The sequence below is a fragment of the Rhodnius prolixus genome, unplaced genomic scaffold, assembly GCF_049639745.1.
Source record: "Rhodnius prolixus isolate KJV_2025 unplaced genomic scaffold, Rpr scaffold_10, whole genome shotgun sequence".
In the NCBI taxonomy this organism is placed as follows: domain Eukaryota; kingdom Metazoa; phylum Arthropoda; class Insecta; order Hemiptera; family Reduviidae; genus Rhodnius; species Rhodnius prolixus.
In genome coordinates, this window is record NW_027411615.1 from 18,343,464 (window position 1) to 18,359,819 (window position 16,356).

At 29.4% G+C, this 16,356-nt stretch overlaps 1 protein-coding gene and 1 long non-coding RNA gene across 2 annotated transcripts in view; one reads left to right on the plus strand and one right to left on the minus strand.

The window, feature by feature from the left end:
• Dolk (Dolichol kinase) overlaps positions 1-14,886 on the plus strand; it is a 28,342-nt gene extending 13,456 nt beyond the window's left edge. Inside the window, exons 6-8 of the mRNA XM_074133105.1 lie at positions 7,610-7,874; positions 8,923-9,000; positions 9,503-14,886. Coding sequence (XP_073989206.1) covers positions 7,610-7,874; positions 8,923-9,000; positions 9,503-9,630 — 471 coding nt within the window. The 3' untranslated portion in view covers positions 9,631-14,886. The remainder of the gene's footprint in view (positions 1-7,609; positions 7,875-8,922; positions 9,001-9,502) is intronic.
• On the minus strand, positions 13,020-16,320 carry LOC141456823 (uncharacterized). The gene is made up of 2 exons (XR_012460051.1): positions 16,021-16,320; positions 13,020-15,871 (listed from the first exon to the last, which is right to left on the minus strand). It is a non-coding gene; the product is annotated as an uncharacterized lncRNA (long non-coding RNA).
• Between the last annotated feature and the right edge of the window lie 36 nt (positions 16,321-16,356).

Genomic DNA, 16,356 nt, shown 5'->3' on the forward strand with positions numbered 1-16,356 from the left:
TGCACAAAATAACTATTACTTATAATTGAGAAAAACAAAGTGTACAAGAAAACGAAATTTCATAGCAATACGTGGTTCACGGTGGGAGATATAGAACGACCATAATTTTACAGAATTTCATGACCCAAAAAATTTTCAACTGTTTATATCTTCTACATTTATAGATCTATGCACAAAATAACTATAGCTTATAATTGAGAAAAACAAAGTGTACAAGAAAACGAAATTTCATACGAATACGTGGTTCACAGTGGGAGATATAGAACGACCATAATTTTACAGAATTTCATGACCCAAAAAATTTTCAACCCTTTATATCTTCTACATTTATAGATCTATGCACAAAATAACTATAGCTTGTAATTGAGAAAAACAAAGTGTACAAGAGAACGAAATTTCATACGAATACGTGGTTCACAGTGGGAGATATAGAACGACCATAATTTTACAGAATTTCATGACCCAAAAAATTTTCAACCCTTTATATGTTCTACATTTATAGATCTGTGCACAAAATAACTATAGCTTATAATTGAGAAAAACAAAGTGTACAAGAAAACGAAATTTCATACCAATACGTGGTTCACGGTGGGAGATATAGAACGACCATAATTTTACAGAATTTCATTACCCAAAAAATTTTCAACTCTTTATATCTTCTACATTTATAGATCTATGCACAAAATAACTATAGCTTATAATTGAGAAAAACAAAGTGTACAAGAGAACGAAATTTCATACGAATACGTGGTTCACAGTGGGAGATATAGAACGGCTATAATTTTACAGAATTTCATGACCCAAAAAATTTTCAACTCTTTATATCTTCTACATTTATAGATCTGTGCACAAAATAACTAGCTTATAATTGAGAAGAACAAAGTGTACAAGAAAACGAAATTTTATACCAATACGTGGTTCACGGTGGGAGATATAGAACGGCCATAATTTTACAGAATTTCATGACCCACAAAATTTTCAACCCTTTATATCTCCTACATTTATAGATCTGTGCACAAAATAACTATAGCTTATAATTGAGAAAAACAAAGTGTACAAGAAAACGAAATTTCATACCAATACGTGGTTCACAGTGGAAGATATAGAACGACCATAATTTTACAGAATTTCATGACCCAAAAAATTTTCATCCCTTTATATGTTCTACATTTATAGATCTGTGCACAAAATAACTATAGCTTATAATTGAGAAAAACAAAGTGTACAAGAAAACGAAATTTCATACCAATACGTGGTTCACAGTGGAAGATATAAAACGGCTATAATTTTACAGAATTTCATTACCCAAAAAATTTTCAACTTTTTATATGTTCTACATTTATAGATCTGTGCACAAAATAACTATAGCTTATAATTGAGAAAAACAATATGTACAAGAAAACGAAATTTCATACCAATAAGTGGTTCACGGTGGGAGATATAGAACGACCATAATTTTACAGAATTTCATGACCCAAAAAATTTTCAACTGTTTATATCTCCTACATTTATAGATCTGTGCACAAAATAACTATAGCTTATAATTGAGAAAAACAAAGTGTACAAGAAAACGAAATTTCATACCAATACGTGGTTCACAGTGGAAGATATAGAACGACCATAATTTTACAGAATTTCATGACCCAAAAAATTTTCAACCCTTTATATGTTATACATTTATAGATCTGTGCACAAAATAACTATAGCTTATAATTGAGAAAAACAAAGTGTACAAGAAAACGAAATTTCATACCAATACGTGGTTCACAGTGGAAGATATAAAACGGCTATAATTTTACAGAATTTCATGACCCAAAAAATTTTCAACTTTTTATATGTTCTACATTTATAGATCGGTGCACAAAATAACTATAGCTTATAATTGAGAAAAACAAAGTGTACAAGAAAACGAAATTTCATACCAATACGTGGTTCACGGTGGGAGATATAGAACGACCATAATTTTACAGAATTTCATGACCCAAAAAATTTTCAACTCTTTATATCTTCTACATTTATAGATCTATGCACAAAATAACTAAAGCTTATATTTGAGAAAAACAAAGTGTACAAGAGAACGAATTTTCATACGAATACGTGGTTCACAGTGGGAGATATAGAAAGACCATAATTTTACAGAATTTCATGACCCAAAAAATTTTCAACCCTTTATATCTTCTACATTTATAGATCTATGCACAAAATAACTATAGCTTGTAATTGAGAAAAACAAAGTGTACAAGAGAACGAAAATTCATACCAATACGTGGTTCACAGTGGGAGATATAGAACGGCCATAATTTTACAGAATTTCATGACCCAAAAAATTTTCAACTCTTTATATCTTCAACATTTATAGATCTGTGCACAAAATAACTATAGCTTATAATTGAGAAAAACAAAGTGTACAAGAAAACGAAATTTCATACCAATACGTGGTTCACAGTGGAAGATATAGAACGGCTATAATTTTACAGAATTTCATGACCCAAAAAATCTTCAACTCTTTATATGTTCTACATTTATAGATCTGTGCACAAAATAAGTATAGCTTATAATTGAGAAAAACAAAGTGTACAAGAAAACGAAATTTCATACCAATACGTAGTTCACGGTGGGAGATATAGAACGACCATAATTTTACAGAATTTCATGACCCAAAAAATTTTCAACTCTTTATATCTTCTACATTTATAGATCTATGCACAAAATAACTATAGCTCGTAATTGAGAAAAACAAAGTGTACAAGAGAACGAAATTTCATACGAATACGTGGTTCACAGTGGGAGATATAGAACGGCCATAATTTTACAGAATTTCATGACCCAAAAAATTTTCAACTCTTTATATCTTCTACATTTATAGATCTGTGCACAAAATAACTAGCTTATAATTGAGAAGAACCTAGTGTACAAGAAAACGAAATTTTATACCAATACGTGGTTCACGGTGGGAGATATAGAACGGCCATAATTTTACAGAATTTCATGACCCACAAAATTTTCAACCCTTTATATCTCCTACATTTATAGATCTATGCACAAAATAACTATAGCTTATAATTGAGAAAAACAAAGTGTACAAGAAAACGAAATTTCATACCAATACGTGGTTCACAGTGGAAGATATAGAACGACCATAATTTTACAGAATTTCATGACCCAAAAAATTTTCAACCCTTTATATGTTCTACATTTATAGATCTGTGCACAAAATAACTATAGCTTATAATTGAGAAAAACAAAGTGTACAAGAAAACGAAATTTCATACCAATACGTGGTTCACAGTGGAAGATATAAAACGGCTATAATTTTACAGAATTTCATGACCCAAAAAATTTTCAACTTTTTATATGTTCTACATTTATAGATCTGTGCACAAAATAACTATAGCTTATAATTGAGAAAAACAAAGTGTACAAGAAAACGAAATTTCATACCAATACGTGGTTCACGGTGGGAGATATAGAACGACCATAATTTTACAGAATTTCATGACCCAAAAAATTTTCAACTGTTTATATCTCCTACATTTATAGATCTGTGCACAAAATAACTATAGCTTATAATTGAGAAAAACAAAGTGTACAAGAAAACGAAATTTCATACCAATACGTGGTTCACAGTGGAAGATATAGAACGACCATAATTTTACAGAATTTCATGACCCAAAAAATTTTCAACCCTTTATATGTTCTACATTTATAGATCTGTGCACATAATAACTATAGCTTATAATTGAGAAAAACAAAGTGTACAAGAAAACGAAATTTCATACCAATACGTGGTTCACAGTGGAAGATATAAAACGGCTATAATTTTACAGAATTTCATGACCCAAAAAATTTTCAACTTTTTATATGTTCTACATTTATAGATCTATGCACAAAATAACTATAGCTTATAATTGAGAAAAACAAAGTGTACAAGAAAACGAAATTTCATACCAATACGTGGTTCACGGTGGGAGATATAGAACGACCATAATTTTACAGAATTTCATGACCCAAAAAATTTTCAACTCTTTATATCTTCTACATTTATAGATCTATGCACAAAATAACTATAGCTTATAATTGAGAAAAACAAAGTGTACAAGAAAACGAATTTTCATACGAATACGTGGTTCACAGTGGGAGATATAGAACGACCATAATTTTACAGAATTTCATGACCCAAAAAATTTTCAACCCTTTATATCTTCTACATTTATAGATCTATGCACAAAATAACTATAGCTTGTAATTGAGAAAAACAAAGTGTACAAGAGAACGAAAATTCATACCAATACGTGGTTCACAGTGGGAGATATAGAACGGCCATAATTTTACAGAATTTCATGACCCAAAAAATTTTCAACTCTTTATATCTTCAACATTTATAGATCTGTGCACAAAATAACTATAGCTTATAATTGAGAAAAACAAAGTGTACAAGAAAACGAAATTTCATACCAATACGTGGTTCACAGTGGAAGATATAGAGCGGCTATAATTTTACAGAATTTCATGACCCAAAAAATCTTCAACTCTTTATATGTTCTACATTTATAGATCTGTGCACAAAATAAGTATAGCTTATAATTGAGAAAAACAAAGTGTACAAGAAAACGAAATTTCATACCAATACGTGGTTCACGGTGGGAGATATAGAACGACCATAATTTTACAGAATTTCATGACCCAAAAAATTTTCAACTCTTTATATCTTCTACATTTATAGATCTTTGCACAAAATAACTATAGCTTATAATTGAGAAAAACAAAGTGTACAAGAAAACGAAATTTCATACGAATACGTGGTTCACAGTGGGAGATATAGAACGACCATAATTTTACAGAATTTCATGACCCAAAAAATTTTTAACCCTTTATATCTTCTACATTTATAGATCTATGCACAAAATAACTATACCTTGTAATTGAGAAAAACAAAGTGTACAAGAGAACGAAATTTCATACGAATACGTGGTTCACAGTGGGAGATATAGAACGACCATAATTTTACAGAATTTCATGTCCCAAAAAATTTTCAACCCTTTATATGTTCTACATTTATAGATCTGTGCACAAAATAACTATAGCTTATAATTGAGAAAAACAAAGTGTACAAGAAAACGAAATTTCATACGAATACGTGGTTCACAGTGGGAGATATAGAACGACCATAATTTTACAGAATTTCATGACCCAAAAAATTTTTAACCCTTTATATCTTCTACATTTATAGATCTATGCACAAAATAACTATACCTTGTAATTGAGAAAAACAAAGTGTACAAGAGAACGAAATTTCATACGAATACGTGGTTCACAGTGGGAGATATAGAACGACCATAATTTTACAGAATTTCATGTCCCAAAAAATTTTCAACCCTTTATATGTTCTACATTTATAGATCTGTGCACAAAATAACTATAGCTTATAATTGAGAAAAACAAAGTGTACAAGAAAACGAAATTTCATACCAATACGTGGTTCACAGTGGAAGATTTAGAACGGCTATAATTTTACAGAATTTCATGACCCAAAAAATCTTCAACCCTTTATATGTTCTACATTTATAGATCTGTGCACAAAATAACTATAGCTTATAATTGAGAAAAACAAAGTGTACAAGAAAACGAAATTTCATACCAATACGTGGTTCACGGTGGGAGATATAGAACGACCATAATTTTACAGAATTTCATGACTCAAAAATTTTCAACCCTTTATATCTTCTACATTTATAGATCTATGCACAAAATAACTATAGCTTGTAATTGAGAAAAACAAAATGTACAAAAGAACGAAATTTCATACGAATACGTGGTTCACAGTGGGAGATATAGAACGACCATAATTTTACAGAATTTCATGACCCAAAAAATTTTCAACCCTTTATATGTTCTACATTTATAGATCTGTGCACAAAATAACTATAGCTTATAATTGAGAAAAACAAAGTGTACAAGAAAACGAAATTTCATACCAATACGTTGTTCACAGTGGAAGATATAGAACGGCTATAATTTTACAGAATTTCATGACCCAAAAAATTTTCAACCCTTTATATCTTCTACATTTATAGATCTATGCACAAAATAACTATAGCTTGTAATTGAGAAAAACAAAGTGTACAAGAGAACGAAATTTCATACGAATACGTGGTTCAAAGTGGGAGATATAGAACGACCATAATTTTACAGAATTTCATGACCCACAAAATTTTCAACCCTTTATATCTTCTACCTTTTTAGTTCTGTGCACAAAATAACTATACTTCATAATTGAGAAAAACAAAGTGTATAAGAGAACCAAATTCCATACCAATACGTGGTTCACAGTGGGAGATATAGAACGGCCATAATTTTACAGAATTTCATGACCCAAAAAAATTTCAACCCTTTATATCAGTGGTTCTTAAACTTTTCAAAGACGCGGTACACAATTATATGTATATATTTTTCTCGCGGAACACTAACATTAAATAATTTGAAATTCGGTATTTAGCAAGAACTTAAAATTAAATTCAATAAAAAAATGGAACAATTTTTTGTTTTCGTATCTTTCCTATGTTTCTAAATTTCAATACATTTAAAATTGAAATTTCGCGGAACACTTGGACCATATTCGCGGAACACCGGTTAAGAACCACTACTTTATATTTTCTAAAGTTATAAAGGTGTTGATCGTCAAAAAGTGATTCTCAAATTTTCATTATAATATAGAGAAAATCCTCCTTTACAACTATAAATATTTTGCAACTATCTAGATTTCCAGAAAAAAGTTGCCGAAAATGAGCAAAAACGGCAATTTCAAAAATTATTCTAGGTCTTCTTCTTGATGTTACCTTTTTTGCAAGCAACCAAGCGCCTAAACGCGCGAACAGATTTTCACCAATGAGGTGTCATTCGATACGGATGCCTTTTGGGGCACTCGACACTGCACCACTTAGGGAGAAGAGTTTGCCCCACGTAATTAAGGCTCTCTAAAACTATTATTACTAATATTTCTAAAACGCTTAGTCCAATTTTTATAAAATTTAGAAACAAGAAGTGGTTAAAACTTCCCTACGTGACTCTAAAGTGTCATCATGCTTTTACACCTACTAAGAGGAAGTACTGCAATCGTGCGTATTTAAAGTTAATTTCTCTTTGCTTTTTAGGGAGAAATGCTGTAATCGCTGTCAAACGTTTATATCTCTTTTCGTAGTTTTCAGAATTTAATGACTCCTATACCGAAATGTAGAAAATAGTTAGCACTATTACCGGTATAAATTCCAATGTTCTAGTGTTGATTGGTCATGAGATATAGAAGGTTAAAATTTGGGTGTATTGCAATTCGTTCCAATTTCAAACCTTTATATCTCTTTTCGTAGTTTTCAGAATTCAATGAATTCTATACCGAATTGTAGAGAAAAGTTACCTCTATATAAAAGTAGCGGATGGTGATTAGAAAAAAATCTTTTAAATGCCTAAGAAAAGAAGTTTAGGACACATTTGGTCTTTTCGTTTATGATCATTCACTAAAAACATTTACATTTTTCTAATGCATGACCGAATAAGATATTTATTCATTATTAATAAATTTATTAACAATATGTTGTAATAATTTATTTTCTAGACTCTTCGCATCTTAGAAATACCTCCTATAAGTACATTTTTACAAAATGGTTTTATGAAATTCGCTGATGAAAAAGATGAAGGTCCTGTAGCCCTTACTCCAGTTTATTTGTTGGTTGGATGTGCTTTACCACTTTGGTTATATCCGGTAACAAATATTTCAGAATCGGATATTCTTCCACTTATATCAGGGCTATTAACGGTTGGTGTGGGAGATTCAGCAGCCAGTATTTGTGGTTCACTTGTTGGCAAGAATAAGTGGCCAGGTGAGCTAACAATTTAAAACAAAATTAATTTATTATAGTATATTGTAAATTATTAGTTTTTGCAGCTTATCGATTTTATATTTTGTTTTGACCAGCACTTGGTAATAAATTAATATTGAATTGTTGTTCATTCTTTTTGGTGACTGATTCATAGTTTCAATAGGATGAAAAAATAATTGCCATTTCAGTCGTAATACTTTTATTCTAGAAATGATATACATATCTAAGACAGAAAACAGTTTAAATTTCAAAACAGACATGAACAATTTAAACAACATATACCAAACTTACTACAGTATACTTGACTATTGGCAACACTGACTTCCACACAACCTAACATATCACACACAGACCGATCACACTCAGTCCATGAACAGACAAGACAGAAGATACACCAACGCTGTAATGTAAAAATATTACTTTGTAAACTAGGTAAATAATTTTTGTAAATTTCGGCAGAATAAATGTATCACGGCTGAAATGGCAATTTTTTTTTCATTCTACTAATATTGAATGTTTAAAAGTATCTTAAGGAGTGCGTTATATATAAATATAATACGTATATCTTGTAAAATAAGTTACTTTCTTTACTTATTTACTTACCTTTGGTACAAATTGAGCCGACTTGTGACCACGCATTCCAACATTTAATCTTATGAATAATTAGGTCTGTAGTACAATAACTTCGAGCTACAGACGAATAATTAGGACTAATTTTATCCCTCACTAAAATTTTCTGCAACCTAGTTGACCCACATTAAAAGTAATTTGGAACATATTTTCTCTTACACAGAACTAAATAGAACACATAATGAGAATGTAATAGAGAAATAGAAATTTTGCAAGATTTCCGTGAATTCTACCTTTACTGAAATAAATGACTACTATAAAATTAACATTACATGTTTCAAATATTTATTTTGTTCGATTTTTTTTTTTGCATGGTGTAAAAGATTTTTATTTCAATTACCACTATCTATATTCGCCACACCTCAGCAAACTGTATTGATATTATACTAGAAATTATTTGAAAATCTCTTTTTTATAGGTTCTAAGAAGACCAAAGAGGGCACAGCGGCGTGTTTTCTATCCCAACTTTTTCTCGTGATTGCTTTAATTCAGTTTGGTACGTATTATTTTGAACTATTGAAACAGCTTTATTTCTCAAATCGTTTAGTTATCAATATTAAAAGCAAAAATTGATGCCAACTTATAGATTTAGCACATCAAGCAGATCTTTGGTATGCTATCTTCTTTAAAACAGTAATTAGTACTATTTTTAGCCCTGGATTCGAAATTGTGTTCTTAAGCAAACAGTCCGAAAGCTTAATAGCTTTAGCCTTGTGATATTAACTTAAATAGCAACTGTGTTATTTCCACTCTAGATAAATATTTCAAAATCGGATATTTTTCCACTTATCTCTGGGTTATTAATCTTAGTATTATTATTACTGTTATTACTGAAGAATTGATTAAATTTTTCGGTCGTAGTTACAATATAAATTGGTAACGGTTGGCTGGAACCAAGAAATGTTCTTTAAATTAAAAACTAACTGAAAATTTTATTGGTCCTACGGTTCAGTCATATATAAAACATATTTTTTTTTTATTATTTTAATTTTTTGCAGGTTTCATATCTCGCACAAATTTGTTAAGACCAACTTTTGCCATAGCTATATGCTCTTTGGTTGAAGCAATGACAGATCAAGTGGATAATATTGTGCTGCCTTTATTAATGTATATAATGGTTTTATAATGTATACTCTTAACAATCAAAAGTTGAAGATTGAAGACTTATACACGTATCACTGGAGCATTCCTAAAAATACTGTTCTGGTTAGTAAATAACGAATTTTTTTACTAATTCCTCTGCTTTTTTAAAATCCGCAAACTTTAATTAATGTTATTAATTATCTTAAATAATTTTGACTGATTAGGCAGATGGTATTTTTTTTTTAATAAATGGTAGCGGTTAGATTAATTTTTGCCTTTCAAGACTTATTTCGTTCGTTTACTTTTCTGACCGATAGTGATAATAAAATCATCACTCTTTCAAAAAAAAAAAAAAATAATCACATCGGAAAGAAGTTTTTCTTCTTGACTTTTTGTTATTGTATATATTGTTTTATATATATATTATGATACTTGCATGGCATCTCCTGGGCTTCTGCCTAGTACTTAATAAAGTTTTGTCCAAATTGGTGTAAACTTTAGATTTCGATTAAATTACTTCCGAAATTTGAGCATGACCCTGAAGGGTATTTGAAATTTTCAGCAAAAGGTCTACAAACTTTAATTTATGTATAGTCTGTCGAATAAAAACATGAGTGTACGACAAAAATTATACTTATATACTTTCTCGTACTGTAAGGAATGTACTGTCATCTTGTCAAATTCTCGATATCGGGTTTCACCTCTAAAATAGCCGTTTTTAAGTCTCCTAAGTTCGATTTAAAAAAAAAAAAAAGAAAAGAAAAAAGATTTGTGTGAAGGTGGAAATACGAAATATCTTGATACACTTGAAAAGTGTTTAAAAAAGTGTGGATTAAAATAAGAGACAGTCATTTGAGTTATTAAACAGATTTTTTTTATCTTAGCAAAGTTTATGAGGATAAACCATCGGAGGCGATGGTGAAATATGTAGAGATTACCATCTATTTATCTTTGGGATCCTTTATGATGTAATAAATTATAATTTTGAGAGTTTTCAGAAAAGTGTAGGAACAGAATGTGCCTTTTACTGATTTAATGAATGTGATTATCAGGCTCATATCTATAAATTAGTGCACATTAGTAGTATGTGTTTTCGTCATTTTACATAGAGAATAGTGGACGTTTTAGTTAACTGTTGGGCATGTAACATGATTTCTGAAATTTATTATACTTAAAAAAAGAGAAATGGTACTGTCTTATTTAATAAGCACAAGGCAATTTAAGTTTCAAACTAATTAATAAATAAATGTAAACAAGTTTTTTTTCAGACTCAAATGTAATAAATAAGGAACGGATTTTTATGTATTTAAAAATGCCAAATATTTAATTAAAATATGCATTTATTTTCGTCAATTATGTGGAAAATATGTGATTTTCTTAAAATATTTTCTGGAATATTTAAGTAAAATGGACATTTTTTTATGAAAATGGAATTTGGGGGGGGCAAGTTATACAAGAAAAGAACATTTTTACAATTTATAATAATTTATTAGGAACAAAATAATTTGTTTTTACAAGTTATAATGATTTATACAACAAAAAACATTTTTACTATTTATAAAAAGATGTGTTAAATTTTCAATTTTGAAAACTTCACTCTTCGAAATTGTTTGCAACCACATGAAATTTCAAATGTTGGAACGTAAAGTGACGACGATCTGGGCGTAAGATGGACTTGTAACGACTAAAAGATCGTTCAACATCTCCAGATGTTATAGGTGCCTTGCTGAAAGAAGTTATCTCGTTGGTTGTAAAGGGTACACGATGTTCTGAGGTGACTTCTGTTCCACTGATAATATCAGAAATCTGGCAGATGGTCTCCCACCCTTTGTTCTTGCTCAGTACTTCTACCAGTTTTGATCTGATCAGATCTTCCTTACTCCCAGGTATTCCTTCCACCTTTTCGATGACTTTTTTAACGTTGGACACGTTTTCTGTCAGTCGAACATTTTGGGACTCAAGTTGGGTAATGGCTTGTGCAAGAAATACGCAATTGTCAGAAATGAATGCAAGGTCGTTCCTTAAATTAGGTTTCTCGAATAAAGACTTGGCTGTATTTATCGCTACTGCTTCGTCTTCGAGATGTGAAAGGACATTCTTGATTTTATTGTAGTTTTCATAGTAATACTGAGCTGCTTCCAGCCAAGTACCCCATCTTGTCAATATTGGTTCTGGTGGAAGGCACAAGTTCACAGTTCCTGTCAACCACCTCCCAATTATGAAAATATGCCCAAAATGAAAAATATGTACATATTTTGATTAAATATGTAGAAATATTTATTTATTTTAATCAAATATGTACAAATATGCGATAACATCCAAATATGTGGAAATATGTGAAATAAAAGTAGACTCAAACGGCTTAAAAAGTGTCAGTATGAATACTTCTAGTTGAAAAACGTCTGTAATTTGCCTAGAAAAAAATATGTAAATACATACGAATCCGTTCCCTAGTAATAAACAATGTCGTCACTTTTATTCCTATTTTTTTCCGTTAAATTATTTCTCTTTTAAAAATGTACTTCCTTATTTGACGTCATATCTATTTTGCATTAATTCTCTCTATTTAAAAATGCATTTAATGCTTAATTCAATGTGATATTTATTCTCTAAAAAGACTTAATGGTAAATCGTTGTAGATGGACAGTTTATTGTCTGCATGTTAAGATAATTACAGATAATTAATACATTTTGCAATGCTCACTATAAAAGAATATTTATCAGTACCAGATACATGACATTACGTGTGTGTTGATTATTTGTCATTAAAATTAAACCATCATCAGCATTATTATTATTGATTATTCAGAGCGCTTATAATTTAATTGTATAATTTTTTAAAAATTCAATTATATAGTTTAAAAACGCAAGCTGATTGTTTTAAATTTAAATATAACATCTCTAAATTTGTTAAAACAACTTCTTACTATAAATAGATAAAATCATATAGTTTTTTTAAATTAAAAAATTTCTTGAAAACTGTCCAATTCTAGATACTAAAGAAAAAACTAATTTGATTTTTTTTTATAGTAATTTTATTATTTTTTTAAAAAAACTAGTGTATCCATAATTAATACTTACTTGTTGAAGCTTTTTACCTTTTTAAACCATTAACAGTTATGATTTTTCTTGCTACCGCAAATACAAAAATGAATGTGCTTATTTTAACCGCGATATTGAGACAGTAATGTTTAATTTAGCTAAGACCTGAATCCCAATCACTCACTAAAAACTTATATTTTATATACTTATAATTTATACGATGTTAAACATTATTTTATTGATTAAAAAAATGTTCTCTTGCCGATTGAAGTCGCTCCGAGTTAGAAATAATTCTTAATAACGGAATAAAGCGTTTAATACTGAAATATGGAGTATTGTTTTTAGAAAAAAAAAAATTTACGATTTTTGTGACGAATTATCTTAACTTTCTTTTCTTTTTTTTTTTTAATTCTGTTCCTTATTTTATCTTTTTCCTATTGCGGTATTTCTGAATATAAATAGTTAAACAAGTAAGTTTAAAATTCTAAATTTTAAATTCTAAGTTTAAATGTAAATTAAACTGCACAAAATAAAAGTAATTAAGAACCCGAAGCTGTAAGGATCTAGTATGTTTATGTCCGATTTTTAACACTTTTGAAGTTAGTCTTGTCTAAAAGTCATTTAACAGATTTAGCTGATAGTAACACCTCTAATTATTTTATTATAGTGTGGAGAGGGAGCGAGTAAATACAAAGTTTTTTATTTAATTTCCTCCCCTGTTTGTGTCACTTAATTTGAGAGTTCCCCGCCAGAGAAAAAAATAATAATAAGAGATTAACACTTTATAATAAACAATTCATTCAAATTTGGAAAATATTTGTTTGCGATAATAAGCTCAATTTTTCTCCTTTAATAAGTACAATTTTAAAATAAAGTACTTTACAAGGTGTTAACTAAATCTTCACTTGTCCAGCAATGTTGTAATCAGCTGATCACCAATAATTACAAAAAAAAAATTACGTCCATGAAATATGCAAAGTGTTATTACTGGCAGTTGTATTAAAAGATTGAAATTTATCACTTCTGAAAACGGTCTATGTTTCACTTACCGTAGAGAAATAGTTGCTTTATACAGCAAAAGTAGATACTTCCAACTTATTCATCAGATCAGTTACATTTTGTTACTGAGAATGATCTCAGATGAAGACGCGCAAAAAAGTTTTACAAAGAGATATCACAATAAATTTATAAACAATCAAATTAGCGTATAGTCTAATAATCATTCCAATTAAAGATGACACAAATGTAATTATTATAAAACAGAAGAATTTAAGAATATATTAATATAAAATGCACAATGTAGTCAATAATAATTTTCATAGTTATACCAATAATAATTATAAGAATTATTAATTAGAAACTTCAAAGCCCATAGTTGAAGAACAGAAACATAGAAATAGCAAAATTAAAATTAACAAGTAAACTAAATTAAAAAACATTTCACTGATAATATAAATATTAAATAGAAGAGAATAAATGAATTATTTAATTCTTAAATTATTACAGTAGAAATATTCTAAATTTGTTAGAGAACTACAATTTAGTTTTATAATATCATAGTAAAAAACTATTGTGACTTTCAAATAGTTATTGTTGACTCATATTCTTTTAGTATAGCATAATATAAAGCAAAATTGATAGGAATGATTTGTTTCTTCAATGTTTTAGCAGAAATATTGAATTTACAATTACAGTTGGAAGGAAAGTTTTGCAGTACAATTGAAAATTATCTAATTCCACTAATAGTCGTGCAGTTTAATCAAGTTTCATTAGAATCAAAACATTTTTGCCAACTAGAAACAAGTCTGTGGGCCCTCCGGATTCATCAAATTCGACGAATGCCGTTTTTACCTAGTTCTTAATTATAAATAAATGTTCAATCGGCTAGAAAATTATCCAGATAATTGAAAATTGTGTTATCAGTTAGGACGAGATCTGGGGTGTGCGGGGATGAGGCAGAACTTTGATCTCAAAGTCATACAATTTTTAGAAACGATTATAAGTGTTACTCATGACAAAAGCCTCGAAACTTTCCTTCCAAGAAAGTACTCTTGGTACAAATTAGAAATTTATGAAACATTTGATGGTTGGATAACTTATTTAAATGAAAAAAAAGACAAACTTTATCATGATGTAGTGATTGAAAATAGGTTATAGAAATTAATTTTTAATATTGTTATACATTATAAAGAAATGTTGATACTTGAAAAGTCCTTGTTAGTGATTGTAATTTAAAAAATATATTTTTTTATTAGTTTATTGTTTATTTATTGTAAAATTTCATTTAATTTGTAATTTGTTTTTGAGAACTCCCCTCACAAATAGGTTAGCTCTATTACATTACATATGAAAACAATTGTGGATGATAATAACTATTGTATTTGAAATCAGTTCCATAATAATTCATTGCAAGTGGATAACATGATCTTCTTCTGCCTCTCCACTAGACTTCTCAAAGGGATTTGGAGTGACCGACATATGTCTAAACTTATTTCAGATTTATTCGATTCAATTCAAGTTCCTATAATGTGATTAATTGAAATTTGAGATGTATTTGTGTGTATGAGAGGTGGTGAGCTGTAGTTTTCAAAGTAATTGGATTCAACAACTGCATCTTCATGATGCGTTCTTGATTTTACAATGATCATATTTTTTTGATTATGTGGCCAACAAGACGAAACTACTTTCTAATACACGTAAGCTTATATTAGAAATAACTTAGCAAATCTTTTCATCACTTAGCAATTATTAGTATTATTATTTATTTATTCTTTTATTGCTGGGAATATTTATAACAGTCTTTTCGAACCGAAACATGCACGTCTGATGAGGTGAGTAATTATAATTTTTTAAGTTTTCCGTATAATTCATCGAAATAAATTTTGGATTTTGCTGAATAATTAGAAAAAATTAATTATTTCAAGATTTCGGCGAAGCCACTAAAAATAGCATGTAGCGTAATAATCATTACTGAACTGAACAATTAAAGATGTTTTCGTGCAAATTGTAATCAACGATTTGAATTTGATTTAAAATAATAATACGAAAACTTACCTCCAAATGGTTTGTAAATGTAGCAAAATTGAAAGCGAAAAAGGCTGTGTCAGAATGGAAAACATTATAAATAAAATTACCAATCTGGCTTGGACACTCACAGAATCTTTTATTAAAAGAATTCTTATGACTTTTCTTTATTTTAATACAATAAAAGTGGTAATTGTTAGTTGGACGTTAAGCCCCGCCTGAAAAAATAGGCACTTACTTTACAATAAAGTGGGCTTCACTATAGACAACAGATTCACTATGATAAAAGGGCTTTTTAGAAAAGCGTGAAGTTGCAGAACGCCTTCTTAAAATTATCTTCCAAGAAAAGAATTGCACATGTCTTTACCTAAGCAGACATACTAGAAAGCCAAAAAATATCGTACGGAAATTCCTACTTCTGAACGAGATCAGCGTAAGTTACTCGATTAGAAACAGCGAATGAAATTTGGTGAAATTATTCTGATTGATCCACGGCAGAGGCGCATCCAGCAGTTTTTTTGGAAAGGGAATTCGAAAAGTTGGTAGTGAATGAATTAATTTTTCATTAAAAAAAAATTTAGCCAACAAAACGGGTGAACAAAAAGTATGATGGAAATAAAACCCCAGGTTACTGACAGGCATCCATCTAAGGTTAATTAGAAGCTATTCCTGCAAGCGATTCAGATGATGTTGGCATCTTGAC